At 31.9% G+C, this 13,286-nt stretch overlaps 2 protein-coding genes across 3 annotated transcripts; both read right to left on the bottom strand.

Annotated features, from left to right (window-relative positions):
- Nucleotides 1–3,506: 3,506 nt before the first annotated feature.
- On the bottom strand, nucleotides 3,507–6,551 carry LOC107020577. Its single transcript, XM_015220997.1, has 2 exons — nucleotides 5,352–6,551; nucleotides 3,507–4,649 (listed from the first exon to the last, which is right to left on the bottom strand). Exons 1-2 carry the CDS (start codon nucleotides 6,452–6,454, stop codon nucleotides 3,821–3,823), a joined length of 1,932 nt encoding a protein of 643 aa, XP_015076483.1. The 5' UTR covers nucleotides 6,455–6,551; the 3' UTR covers nucleotides 3,507–3,820.
- Nucleotides 6,552–8,517: 1,966 nt separating this feature from the next.
- Nucleotides 8,518–11,544, bottom strand: LOC107019076 (lipid phosphate phosphatase 2-like). Of its 2 annotated transcripts, none has more exons than XM_015219656.2 (9): nucleotides 11,458–11,544; nucleotides 11,194–11,271; nucleotides 10,141–10,368; nucleotides 9,928–10,015; nucleotides 9,730–9,839; nucleotides 9,539–9,629; nucleotides 9,266–9,454; nucleotides 9,118–9,177; nucleotides 8,518–8,812 (listed from the first exon to the last, which is right to left on the bottom strand). In XM_015219656.2, exons 2-9 carry the CDS (start codon nucleotides 11,227–11,229, stop codon nucleotides 8,643–8,645), a joined length of 972 nt encoding a protein of 323 aa, XP_015075142.1. In that variant the 5' UTR covers nucleotides 11,230–11,271; nucleotides 11,458–11,544; the 3' UTR covers nucleotides 8,518–8,642. The 2 variants fall into 2 exon arrangements, with proteins under 2 accessions (XP_015075142.1, XP_015075143.1); XM_015219657.2 differs by having other exon boundaries at nucleotides 10,141–10,365.
- Nucleotides 11,545–13,286: the final 1,742 nt, after the last annotated feature.

Genomic DNA, 13,286 nt, shown 5'->3' with positions numbered 1-13,286 from the left:
AATTATTAAATTATTGATTCAATTTTCAATTTTATGATTTTTGTTAATGATTAAATTGGTAACCTAATAAGACTATATTCTAAATTTACTATTTTATTTCTAGATTAGTAAATGTTAATTATGTAACATTTTACAAATCCTATTACTTTAATCTTAGTATTACTCAAAACTATATTGCCTCTTTATCTCTCTGGCCTCTGCGACACCATCGCAGTGTGGACAGCACGTTCTTTTACGTTTTTTCTTTTGAACGTGTCTAGTGTCTAAACTTGCTAGAAAAATGATTGTTACTTTTATGATTATTATTTTCATGTCAAATGTTGGAAAATATACGGTTTATATGAGTATTTTCTTATTGGTTAAATCGAAAATCGAACCATTAAGTATCATAAATCAACTAATCAAAAACTGATAAGAAATATGTTATTGATTTGGTTATCGATTTGACATATTTACAAATCAAAAACCGATAAAATAAACCAATAATACATAAAATCAAACTAAACCTACCGATTCACACCCCTATTCAGATTCATATTAAATAAAATTTTACTACTCCTAATATCTCGAATTGACTAGCCTAAGTACTAGGAAAGTAGATTAAAAAAATGTATAATGAAAGCATTTTCTTTTAATATTTTGATATTTTTATAATTTAAAATTTTTTATTAATGATATTTAAATTTTATTCATCTTATGACACTCTTCGAGTGACTCATATACTATTCTCAATTCTCACTTTGCAGCAATTGTTTGCACATTGAACTTTCTTTTGGACCCTACTTGTCCTTTATCACCATCTAAGATCCCCCTTTTTTTTTTTTCGAATCGAATTCAAAATGTAAAATTAATATTCTTTTTATTTTAATTTTTTTCTAAATTTTAATTTAACACGATATTTTAAGAAAATAAAGTTAATTTTTAAATAATAATTATAAACTAAAGATATGACATGTAATAATAATATTTAATTTTATAATCGTAAATATATCAGATGAAAAATTGAAGTATCGCAATAAAAAGACATTTCTTAAAAAAAATGAAACTTAAAAGAATAGTGTATATATATATGATGATGATGATGTCAGGACTATTTTAAAAATCTTAAAGAATGACATATAGATTAAGATAAAAACACAATTAATTAAGTTAATTATAAAACATATTTTTTAAAAGGAAAGAAAAAAACTTTGAAGCATGGATTAATAAAGTTGTGACATATATTAGTAACTTTAATTCCTTTGATTAATAATAATGGCTTGATGATTAAATGCTCTTAATTAATTAGCAATGTGTCCTTTGGTTGAAGCTAAAAGATCAAGCTGACTGCTCACCAAACTCAAAAATTGGAACTTCACCTAACTATCTCATGCTCAAATTATTATTTTTTAATTTCGATTGATTTAAATTCATATTATTAGATAAGTCTATTAAATAAAATATCACTTCGTACAAGAATTTTTCTATTACTCAAAGTTTGAATATGAGAATAAATTTATAATCCACATTCATTATGCCCTAGTTTGTTATTTTCATGTACTCCATTTGTAAAACTTATTTGACTTGAAAAGTAATTTTTTTTTAAAAATAAAACTTATATTAATGTGTACTAACAAATTTTTAAATAAAAAGTAAATAGAATCGTATAAAATAAAACGAAAAGAGTAATTTATAATTATGTTGGGAGGTGGATGTGCTGGAAGTGCATACATGTATAAAAGAGTTGACTATAAACTAAGTTGTTATTGTATGTTAACTTAAAAGATTCAGAGGCGGAGATAGGTGAGGATTCATGAGTTCGATCGGACGAACATTATAGTTTTTTCGTAGATTTTATATTTGTATTAGAACATTAAACAAATATATGTATAATAACATGTGAACCTCCAAATAAAACTATTTTAGAATCCCTAAATTCCTAACCTTAGCTCCGGTTCTGTTAAAATCATTACGTAAATTTAAAAACTTTAAATTTTAAATTCGACTCTAGATTTAAAATAAAAACATATCCACATCACATGTTTTTACACCAAAACTACTAACTTACTATAGGTAACTAATTTAGTGAGATGTTAACATATATCCTCTCAGTTCAAGTTTATGTAATTCATTTTCTTTCAGTTAATCTATAAAATAACGATATATTTTTATATTTTATAATAATTTAATTTAAAAATTATTCATTTGATCCTTAATAAAATAATTTATGATCATATAAATATATACTCTAATTTATTTTAAATCAAATTTTCAAAAAGAATAATCGCTCTCTTTGATTACATATCAAATTAAAATACACTACATAAATGATGAGAAAGACGTCTATGTAAACACATAACAAATTTATATTGATTTGTTATAAACATCGAAAGCTAACAACTATAAATAAAGATTCCCAAGAAGGTCAAAAATTGTTATAATTGCAGTTTCAAAATAAGACATAAACATGTGCTGGGTATGACATGGCAAGGATTCAGCAAATTAAATTAAAATAAAAAAAAATTGACAGCTTTTGACATAAACATTGGGAATGACAATCCAAATATTGCATAAACTGATTGGTATTAAACAGACAATTTTGTCATAAACCTCGTACCTTTTAAAGTATATAATATAATCTTCATTAACTTTTTTAATGAAAGATTAAAAAAAACCTAATGAAAAATGACATGATGATCAGTGAACAAATATTACTTTTATGTGATTCATTTGGAGTAGGTTGTTTGGTAGCATATGAGGAACTATAATAGTTATGGTGCACGGTTCGAAACTCGATGAATTATAAACTCATCCTTTTAAAGCTCGGATATATGATGTGCAACATCATTTGTTGCTATTACAACTAGAAATATTAAATACAAGGACGTAATTTTGTGATCACTGAAGTGAATTAAGAATCAGAAAGCCTCGAATACAAAATCTCAATAGAGGCAAAGAAAACACTAAGTCTTTTCTTCTCATCTGACTAAGCGTTAGGTTGGGGAATAGGGATCTTTGGTACCTATGCTTTTAGAGATAGCAAAGTACCATAAAGGTTAGTCAAGTTGCACGCAAATTGATTTCACCATGACAAGGCGGCTATTACACCTTCTAACCTGTAATTATGCTAAATTTGGTTGTACAAAATATTAACAAAACCATAATAAGGAATACAGTTAGTAAAATACAAACTTTTAACAGCCCCAGGATTCAAATACCAACTTCGTAAACAACAATAGGCTGGGAATGAAGCTGAAGAAATCACAAATCTCGAGATAATACAGTCAGATCTATCTATAACAACATTTCACTGTAACGACCAAGTTCTTTTTGGAGCCGTTAAAATATATGTTCTCATTATAAGAACATTTCACTATAGTAGCTAAACATTAACCAGACAAACAATATCATTATAGAGAGGCTTGACTGTATATTATAGAACGAATTATATCGTCCTCTCCATGAACAAAGAAACAACAAGATCCAGAGGAGTGAAATTAACAAATATATGCAGGGCAACACAGTGATACTCTGGAAATCCCTCAAATCACGACTTTATATTTGTTCCGAAAACCATACATAGAACTGAGGATGTAACATATCAGTTTGGAATTATACAGCAAGATCTTGTACCATTATGCTTTCATGGGTAATAAACAGCATTACTTACAAAAGAAAAGAAAAGAAAGACCCCGACTTTCTTATTACCTATAACTTACACATTCGACAAACCAATAACAATAAGAATTCAAACATTTCAACAGAATATTCAAGACAAACTGAACCAACGTTTCAAAATTGCTTCTTTACGATCAACTCACAGTTTCATGCCTGCAGAGTTCTAATTTTGCTGCTTTGAGTTCTCCGCGGAGAGCTGAGAGGAAGTTTCTGCGAAACTTACTGCAGGGGCGGATGTCATGGTTTGATATTGCGCAGACAATTGGGGAGCAAGAGGCTGACTATAGTACATCTTAGCATGTGGATCAGCGAAATCATAAGCATAATTGGCGGTAGTGGCTGAAGTAGGAGGAATTGACTGAGAAGGATGATGAATCTGAGAGTAGTTCATGTATTGTGGCTGATGCTGGCCTGGAGTGATCTGAACTAATTGTGGAGTCGCTGAAGCTGAAGTTCTGTATGTACCAGCAACCATTTCAGGATTAGATGACGGAGGATTTCTAGCCGGATTATAAGCTGATGCCGGATTGGCCATAGTAGGAGGTGTTTGGGGACGAGTAGGAGGGACTGTTTGAGCAGGCTCGGTATAATTTGTTTGTTGCAAGGGCAAACTGTAACCTTGGCCTGGTCTAGCAGGAATAAAATAAACGGGATACTGGTGCTCAAGATTCGGGTGTTGCATATGTGTTTGGTGCTGTGAAGGGTACATAGGATAGTAGGACGTCATAGGCACATGCCCCGAAGGTGTATGTTGAATATACTGCCCAGCATGAACATATTGTTGGGGTTGGAGCATTTGTGGATGCTGCTCATACTGTACTGGCAATGCATATCCACCACCACCATCCTGGACTTGTTGTTTCACCTGAACCCTTCCCATCGAATCACTCATATTCAGATCAGCTGAATTACCTGTAATCCTACCGCTCCCCGACTGGAAATGAACCCCTGGATCTTGATAAAAGTAATGTCTTTGCCTACCACTACCCTCACTGCACCAAATTAAATCAAGATCTTAAAAACAGTCCACACCAGTCAGGGAAAAAGACATAACAGAAGTACAGGCAACAACAAATAATAACAAAAATATCTAATAGTAACTAAACACAAACTACAACAGAACACGGATAATCGAGGGACAAGGGACAACAGATAGTAACAAAAATCAGAGGATAAGAAACTACAGGTGCAATACTACTACCTACGTTGCTCAAACTCTTCAAAATGTCAACGGTGCGTGTCGGATTAGCCAAAAGTAGTGTATTTTTGAAGAATCCGAGACGGGTGCGGCATCAAAAGTGAAGAGTCCGCGCAATAAGACTACTACTACCAATATGAATAGACAATGCCCTGCTTCCTACTAACCATCTACTCTAAGCTCTGAGGAAAAGACACTACAAGAGTCATACTGCTACTACTAATATGAGCAGACAACAAGACAACGCCCTGCTTCGTACTAACCTTCAACTCTAAGCTCTGAAGACAAGAAACTGCAGGAGCAATACTACTACTATCTACCACTAAGGCTCCTAAGGTTTGCATATACTCTCTACCATTCCCGACCTCGCTTTGTAGGACTACACTGGTTATCTAGTAAATGCACCATTTCTCAGTCTCAGACAATTAATATGTTTCAACAAACAGATACAATTTCATTCTTGCAAAAAGATCAGATTTTTTTTAGAGAATTTTACCTTGAAACTGAATCAGGGGAAGGCAAATCAGATGGAATAACAGGCTTTGACATCAACTGCTGAGGCTGCTGTATCTGTTGCTGCTGTTGTTGCATCATCTGTTCAACCACCGGCACACCAGAAACAACAGTCGCCGGCACTACAACAGCAGGCGCCGGCGGTGAAGCTAAACCCAAAAATCCCCCTTCCTCATTCTTCTGCTTAACCCCAACAGTCATCTGTGCAAACTGCTCCTCAATTCCACCTCCCTTTTGACTCTCCTCAACATGAACCCTAATCGGCGGCAAATTCGCCAGCGACGGCATAGACGATCCCGACCCAAAAGACGACGTCGTTTCAACCATCGGTGAATCCGGCACCGATTGAACATCATGTATAGTACCTTTCACACTATTCCCACCATTTTTTACCTCTAATTGAGCTTCTACTTCCTTAATATTCGCATTTCCTAAATCATCGTCTAAACCCAGAAGGCAATTCACTGAAGAAGACTCAGAAAATACCTTTGTTGAAGCAGTAGAATTTGCCCCATTTAAAATATTAACAAACCAATCTTCAGATCTCACTGAACTATCTCTAATCATACCAATTGAAGGGTTCCATGAATCAATTTTACTCGGAAACAGAAACAAACGAAGCCGAGTAATTTTAGAAGATGAACTCATACGATCGTATTCATCGATCATGTTTTCCAGATCCTCATCGGAGGTAACGGAGATAAGTGAATCAAGGTCCTCGTTCTGAAGCTGATACTTCAAGCAAAAGGGTTTCCCTCCGAGAAGGGTTTTAGAGAGCCGAGCAGACAACTCAGCCAAAGAGCTGTTACGATCGGCGACGAAAATGCGGGTGTCACCGCCGACGTAGCAAAGAGTTTTGTCGTGAGGACGAGGGAATATGTGTCCTCCATAGCTGCACATTAACCGCAGTTTTCCGCCGGTGGTGGTGGCGGCGGTGTTTGACGGCTGCTGCTGCTCGTCCCAGGAATCAGTGTGGCGGGATCCCGGTGAAGAATCTGCTGAGTCAGCATAATTGATGGTTCCCGACGGTGGCACAGCTGACGTCGCCGCCGTGATTGGTCCGCCGGAAAACGGTGGAGGGTCCATATAGGAAAGAGACTTGAAAAAAAGGGAGAGAGAAAAAAAAAAGATAGTTTTGCCAGAGCTGTTTTTTTGCTTTATAGTCCTCACAGCTGTTTTGCTAAACAATTTTATTTTTTTTAAAATATTTTTAAAACATCTTTTTTTTAAAAAAATATTTTGTATTATTTTAGTAGACTGAATACATATATAACTAATAATAATCCAATTAAATTTAAAATTAGTTTTATTAAGATACTTGAATTATTGTTTAAATCAATTAAGTATCTGAACGCATAATAAATAGCAACATTCAAACGAGAAAATGGCTTACGATGATATCTAAGCACTATGAAACGAGAAAGGGCATAGTAATCGATGAAATGTTTCGGTCAGTTAAAAATAAGCATAAATTCGAAGATTCTCGAATAGGACAATCTTTTAAACTGTTGCCGAGTTCTTCTATTAAATTCTTTCGATTCAAAATTTAAGAATATTTAAAGCTAATCTCAAATATATGCTAGTTAGCTAATTTAACCACAATAAACAAATCATCTCCATTAGTCATATGCATTTGCCTAAGTTGGAGTAATTTTAAATTTTATAAGTTATTTGAGATTAATGCGTATAATTAAAAAAATTAATAAGTGATTAACTAATATCGGAATTATGCTAAAATCTAGTAAAAACATGAATGTATGTTTTTTTGGGGACCCACATATATATATATTTTTCTCTTTGGCCCCTACCATGTGGGTCCTACTTTCTAGTCTCTCAATTAGCACAAAGACAACTTGCATGTTTAGACTTGGAGTATACCAATATAAAAAGTTCAAATAAGATTATAAAAATATTTAATGGTATAAAAACATAATTTACTTATAGAATCGCAACGAAATAAATAAAATTTCTTCACTTTTAATTTAAATATTTGAAGTTAACTTTGAAAATGAAACAACTCCTTAAAGAGTTTTGAAAGTTTTAAATTACAAGAATCTGAATTATATTAATCTGATTAATCTTTTATAATTATTTTGAAAAGTATTTTTTGTTATAAATACTTTCTTTTTTAAAATAAAGAAAAACATCTTTGACTAATCAATTTAAAAATCATGTTAGTCAATATTAGATTAATATTGACCTAATTGAAATCAACTATATGAGTCCTAATCAACTTTAGAATAAAAATTAGAAAAAATGTATTATAGTCTAAAAAGAAAGTAAAAGAATAAAATTCCTATTAAAATTATAATTTCTTGTATTTTTAGTGTCTCCAAAAATTGGTTTTTAACTAAATATCCAACAACTCCTTACACTCTGTTTGGTTTTATGTTAATCATTGTATTGTATTGTATCGTTATTATATATACAATAATTGTTTTGATTATTATTTAAAATGTATTGTGTTGTATAGTTACATTTCGTTGTTACATAACAATAAGAGTTTCTATTTTGTGGAACAATCGATTTGGTACGTTCCCATTGTTACCTATTTTTTTTCTAATTATATCCTCGCATTATATTTCATAATACTTTTTTACCCTTTAACCTGTATTATTTAATTATAGTCAAACGTCCTACCCTAGAATTGTTAATGATATTATAGTATATCTATAAATTACAACCAAACCAAACAATAAAAATGTTATTAAACAGCAACAAATAATACAATCTAACCAAATATTGTACCTATCAGACAGTACAGTATAATAGAGTACAATACAATACAGTACATTATAAAACAATGTGTAACAATGATCCAAACAAAGTATTAAGTGAAACCTATAAAAAAAATTTAGTTTAAATGCGTCGATAATATCAAGAAATTCATACATTTTAAGCGTAAATTGACCGATAATTTTTATTTTTTTATTTTGAAAAAGTTGTCAAAATACATTTTTTATTTAATATAGACATCTCATGTTGGAGGTTTGTAGGAGGCCCATATAGATCAGGCCCACACCTAATTTTGATCTCAACTCATGTTTTCAGTGTAATGAACGGGTTAAATTGAATTTGATCTGATCAAAATACGTTAAGTAAATATATGAGACGGTCAATCATAAAATTTATTTGAGCTAAAAAGCAGATCATAACTCAATTCGATCGATTCTTACTAAATTTTAATTTCTTTGCTTGTTCATTTTACATATTTCCAAATACCTAATAGAACTTTGCTATATATAAGCATAAGTATACAGTGTTTATACATGTCTCATATTCTGCCATTCTCCACATCCTCAAAAGCAATTGTAGTTGTACCAGATTGCTGATTTAGTTGTACCTCGGAACGTTCTACCTCTGCTCCTCCGTTGGTAGGGGGGGCGTGTTGTCTGCTAACACGAACCTCCTCCACTGCCCGGAAATATGCATATGGTCCCCATCCTGAGAACAACGAAAAAAATGAAGCATAAGGTATACTAATTGACTACGAGTGTAATAAGAGCATCAGTCGACAAAAGGATCATGTTAAGATGATCGGAACTTCATTGTTTAAGGAAATGAGTTGAGAAAGAGGAGATGTAGTACTATAGAACCTTTCAACGAGATAGTGCTTTTCTCAACGCTCTCCAAAATGGAATATATGTCAAACATAAGCTAGATACTAGTCAATACTAACAAGATCTTATTTGTAACGAGTGATTGTGTTGGTTGACGACTTTAACTTAACATGGTATAATTCGAAGTACCTTCAGTATGGTATGGAGTTGGGAAGAACTGCAGATAACAGAACGTTGCAACGAAAAGACCTGAAATGTGAACGACATGGAGTTAGTATTTATGAAATGAAACGTAGCCATCGTGTACTTCAAAATGTTGAATTTGATCAAGACGAACCTATCAGTCCTCCAGCAAATACGTCTTGCCAATGATGCCAGTAGTCATCCACACGTGAGACCCCGACAAGAGATGCCATTAGAAGAGGAAGAAGAACTATGCATAGTTTAGCTACATGACCTCGTTGATCAAATGCTTTGATCTTCCCAGCCAAATACAACGATAGAAACCCGAGACCAGCAAATGATGCTGCAAATAAGAAGCCATATTTCGTTATATCAGAACTCTTTTGTCGTCCCACTAAAGAAAGAAAGATTATACGAGAATTCAGACCACTTGTATGTCCGCTTGGGAAACTCTTATGTCCTTCCTTAATATCACTTTCTTTACCATGACATTTCACGTTTCCCCACCGATCATACTCCTAAAATGAGAACAACGAAATAAATCAATCGAAATTTACAACATAATGCATTCTTCAATGGCTTTCACTATCATATCAGATAAACGTAACGGATACATACATCTTTACCATCAGGAAAGCAACGCCAGAAAAAGTCTGGTCGAGGACGTCCTACTCCATTCTTGATGGCTTCAGTAATTACAGCTGTAATTAGTATGGCAAATAAAATACCTGCAATTTTCGGACAAGCCTAGGCGTAATTAGTAAAGTTACATCTACTCGATGTTTCAACCCGTACAAACTCTAAAATGAAATTTACCTAAAATGCTGTGGTGCAGATCATAAACGTCCTTCCTCCGAATATAGATGAAAACGAAGATTGTAATAGGCAATAACACTGCATATAGCTGTTCATTGGAGAAATCAGTTACAAAAAAAACACTACAAACTCCGCGATTTGATTACAAAAAATTGAAATTTGCAAGTGTAATCAGCACTCGTGAAGGTTCAATGTTTACGCTACAATACTCACAGGAATAGACCACGCTGGAACTGTATTATCTTTCATCGGATATTTCAGATCAGTCATCATATCCTTCCCAACAAACCGATGAAATGGACCGATGACATTAAGAACTATAGCTATAACAACAAGTAGTAGTAATATAAGCCAGTCGTGGATGTGAAATCTAGCAACGGATAAACCATGAGACTTAATAGTATGTCCACATCCGCGCTCAATCTCATGTGTATTACCCTGCTTCATTCGAGACAGACATATAAATACGCGTTGTTGCAAAACCAAATCAGTATTCGAATTGATACTTCATTTGACGAAAACATTCTAACAACCAAAAGTACTCTTAGCGAAGTTAGCAAAACCAGAACGAACAAGCACTTCGTGTTGAACTACACGAAGTATTAATCATCAGAAATATTGGGAATACAGCAGCAACAAACATCTACGCCTCAAAAACAAGCAAGTTAGGGTCGGCTATATGAATTTTCACTGTCAATATCAGTCGATTTAAGCTTATCTTAGTCCGGTTAGAGTCTATTGTAGGCAGTCTTACCCTGCATTTCTGCAAGAGGCTATTTCCACAGCTCGAACGAGTAACCTCGTCACATAACAACAACTTTACCAGTTACGTTAAGTCTCCTCTCCCTTTCTACAAAGTTCATCCATATATTTTCGAATTATCTTACTCGAGCACTAAATTATACCGATTGAATCAAGATCATTAACGCCATAGTTCAATGCCCCCAATTCTTCCTATAAAGAAAAAGATTTTTTCATCCTAAAATCCGCGAATTATTATATTACCCGTTGTTTCCTTTGCTTTGATGATCGTATTATTCGTTTCTCTATTATTTTCTACATGACTTCTTCACTACTGTATTTCCTTTTCTTACTATTTCGATAGGTGTCTATCGAAAACAGTATCTCTACCTAATACAGTCTTACGAGTACCACGTTGCATACACACCACCCTCCCCAAATCCCGCGGAGTATGTTGTTGTGCAAGAGAAACAACAATTCATAAATAAAACAAAAAATCAAACAAAGCAAAAAAGGCTAACAAACCTGAAATACAGCGCTAATCTTATTTTTCCAGCCCATTTAAGCAGAGGTAATATTTCAATTACAGAGAATCTTGAAGACCTAAAATCCAAAAAAAAAAAAACACCAAAAATAGTAAAAGAAACAATATTTATTTAGCAAATATATGATATATGATCTCAAGAAGGACTAATATAGAATCATAAGAAGAACAAATTTGACTTCTCAAGAAATTAGTTAGTTAATTAATTGTGTTAAATTAAACATTAAGCAATGAAAATTAAGTACCCTTTTGAAGTTTCAAACTTTAGCAATGGTAGAACAGTAGTCAAATGTAGAGTGGAATTTTGAATTCCATGAATCACTTATCCAAATAATATACATTACTTTATTATTTTTTGATTTTTCGTCCGATGTTCGGAGTCCATATTAAAATTTTGAATAAATTTAGATCACGCAATATGTCAATTTTATGTGGCGCTTTCAACAAGATTTTTTCCGTACCTAATGCTCAATTATGAAACCTTTGATTAAGGGTGAAGCAGTCTCACCACAACCCATAATAGTATATATATATAAGTATTGTACTCTCTCTATTTTATATTAACTGAATTTTTCAAAATAAACAAATGGTAGGTATAACATTCAAGTACGATATTCAAATTATTTTTTTATAGTTGTCTTTCCAAGTTACATTTATAATTTCACAAAATAACAATAGGAAAAAATATGATTTAAATTATGTTTTTCTTAGTAAGTGTATATTATCTCAAAAATTCAATGAATATGAAATAAATGGAGTAATATTTTAGTGAAGGATTCGAACAGTAGCGGATCCAAGTTTTTTTGTTCAGGGGTTCGAAAAATAAAAGTATATATATAAGTTAACAAAACAAAATTTTAAGAAAGTAATAGTATATAATTTTAGTTGCGGGCTCTTGAATTATTTTGGATTTAACACCACATTTTAGCATGTTTTATTAAAAAAAAAAGTAAAAATATGAACTTGAACTAAAGAAAAAAACTGAAACTAAAAAAGTAAAAAATAAAAAGGTTACCTAGGAATTTGACCCTCGACCTCACATTTAATTTTGAAAAAACCTACTGTTGGGCTATTTCTTTCCCTTGTTATTATGGAGTTCAAAATATATATATCTATATAAATTCAGAAAATATAGCTTATATTTATAATGTAATTTTTTATCGAGGAGATTCGGATGAACCTCCTAGACGACACTTGGCTCTGCCTCTGAGTTCGAATAGTAATGGAAACAGGATTTTCAATTAGTGAATTAAAATTTGAAAAAGTAAATAAACAAACTAATCGAAAGGAGTTCAATGTCATTATATATACATAAAAAAATGATTTTAACCATGTAAAAGTAATAATATTTTCTCTCGAAATGAATTCGTATGAACCCTTCACAATAAATTGGCTCCTCCCTAGCCCCTCTCACCTTCATAGAACTCGATTACATAGTGATTGTAAATACTCGTTAATCAATTTTAAATATAAAAAATGGAAATCACAATCACAAATTAAGAAACTATTTTACTTTTTAAAAATTATTCAATTGATTCTTATATTTAGTATAGCTATAAATAAATATTATTTGATATTTATATAATTAACCACTTGGAAATCCATCAATTAACATGAGAAAATTGTATTTAAAGTTGAGAAATTATTGGATAAGAAAGTTGGTGGCATCTGAGCTGTTTTACTTATTGGAGACAGATAGATAGTTTATTATAAATTTAATAATAAGAGACGAATTGGGTGATTTCAATTTTATAAATTTTAAATTTTTAATAATAATTTTATGCGGTAAAAAATTGATTCTAAATTTAATAATTATACATATTTAATGAATGTAAGACAAATATATCATTTGAGCAAAAGTTAAGTTATTTGATTCGATTAAGCGCGTATCAAAACTTTTAGCTTCGCTCTATCAATATTAATGTTCCATCTTTTTGTCATTTGTAATTAAAAAATAAATAAATAAAATAATATCACAATAAGGAGGAAAAAAATTAAATTGTAAAATAAATTGTTTATGATTGTGTTACTAATAAAGTTTAATACATGCGATAGAAGATTATAGTTAAATGTC

Source organism: Solanum pennellii, chromosome 5 (assembly GCF_001406875.1).
Source record: "Solanum pennellii chromosome 5, SPENNV200".
Taxonomy (NCBI): domain Eukaryota; kingdom Viridiplantae; phylum Streptophyta; class Magnoliopsida; order Solanales; family Solanaceae; genus Solanum; species Solanum pennellii.
The sequence above is the reverse complement of the archived record's forward strand: the minus strand, read 5'-3'. Positions and strand labels throughout refer to the sequence as shown.

Excerpts from the sequence above, each read along its gene's own strand:
- LOC107020577 (XM_015220997.1), bottom strand. The coding sequence starts at position 6,454 with ATGGACCCTCCACCGTTTTCCGGCGGACCAATCACGGCGGCGACGTCA. Across the intron at positions 4,650-5,351 it reads TCCCCTGATTCAGTTTCAAG|TGAGGGTAGTGGTAGGCAAA; the intron begins GTAAAATTCTCT and ends AATTTGGTGCAG.
- LOC107019076 (XM_015219656.2), bottom strand. The coding sequence starts at position 11,229 with ATGGGCTGGAAAAATAAGATTAGCGCTGTATTTCAG. Across the intron at positions 10,369-11,193 it reads AGATTAGCGCTGTATTTCAG|CAGGGTAATACACATGAGAT; the intron begins GTTTGTTAGCCT and ends TCTCGAATGAAG. Across the intron at positions 8,813-9,117 it reads AACTCCATACCATACTGAAG|GATGGGGACCATATGCATAT; the intron begins GTACTTCGAATT and ends CGTTGTTCTCAG.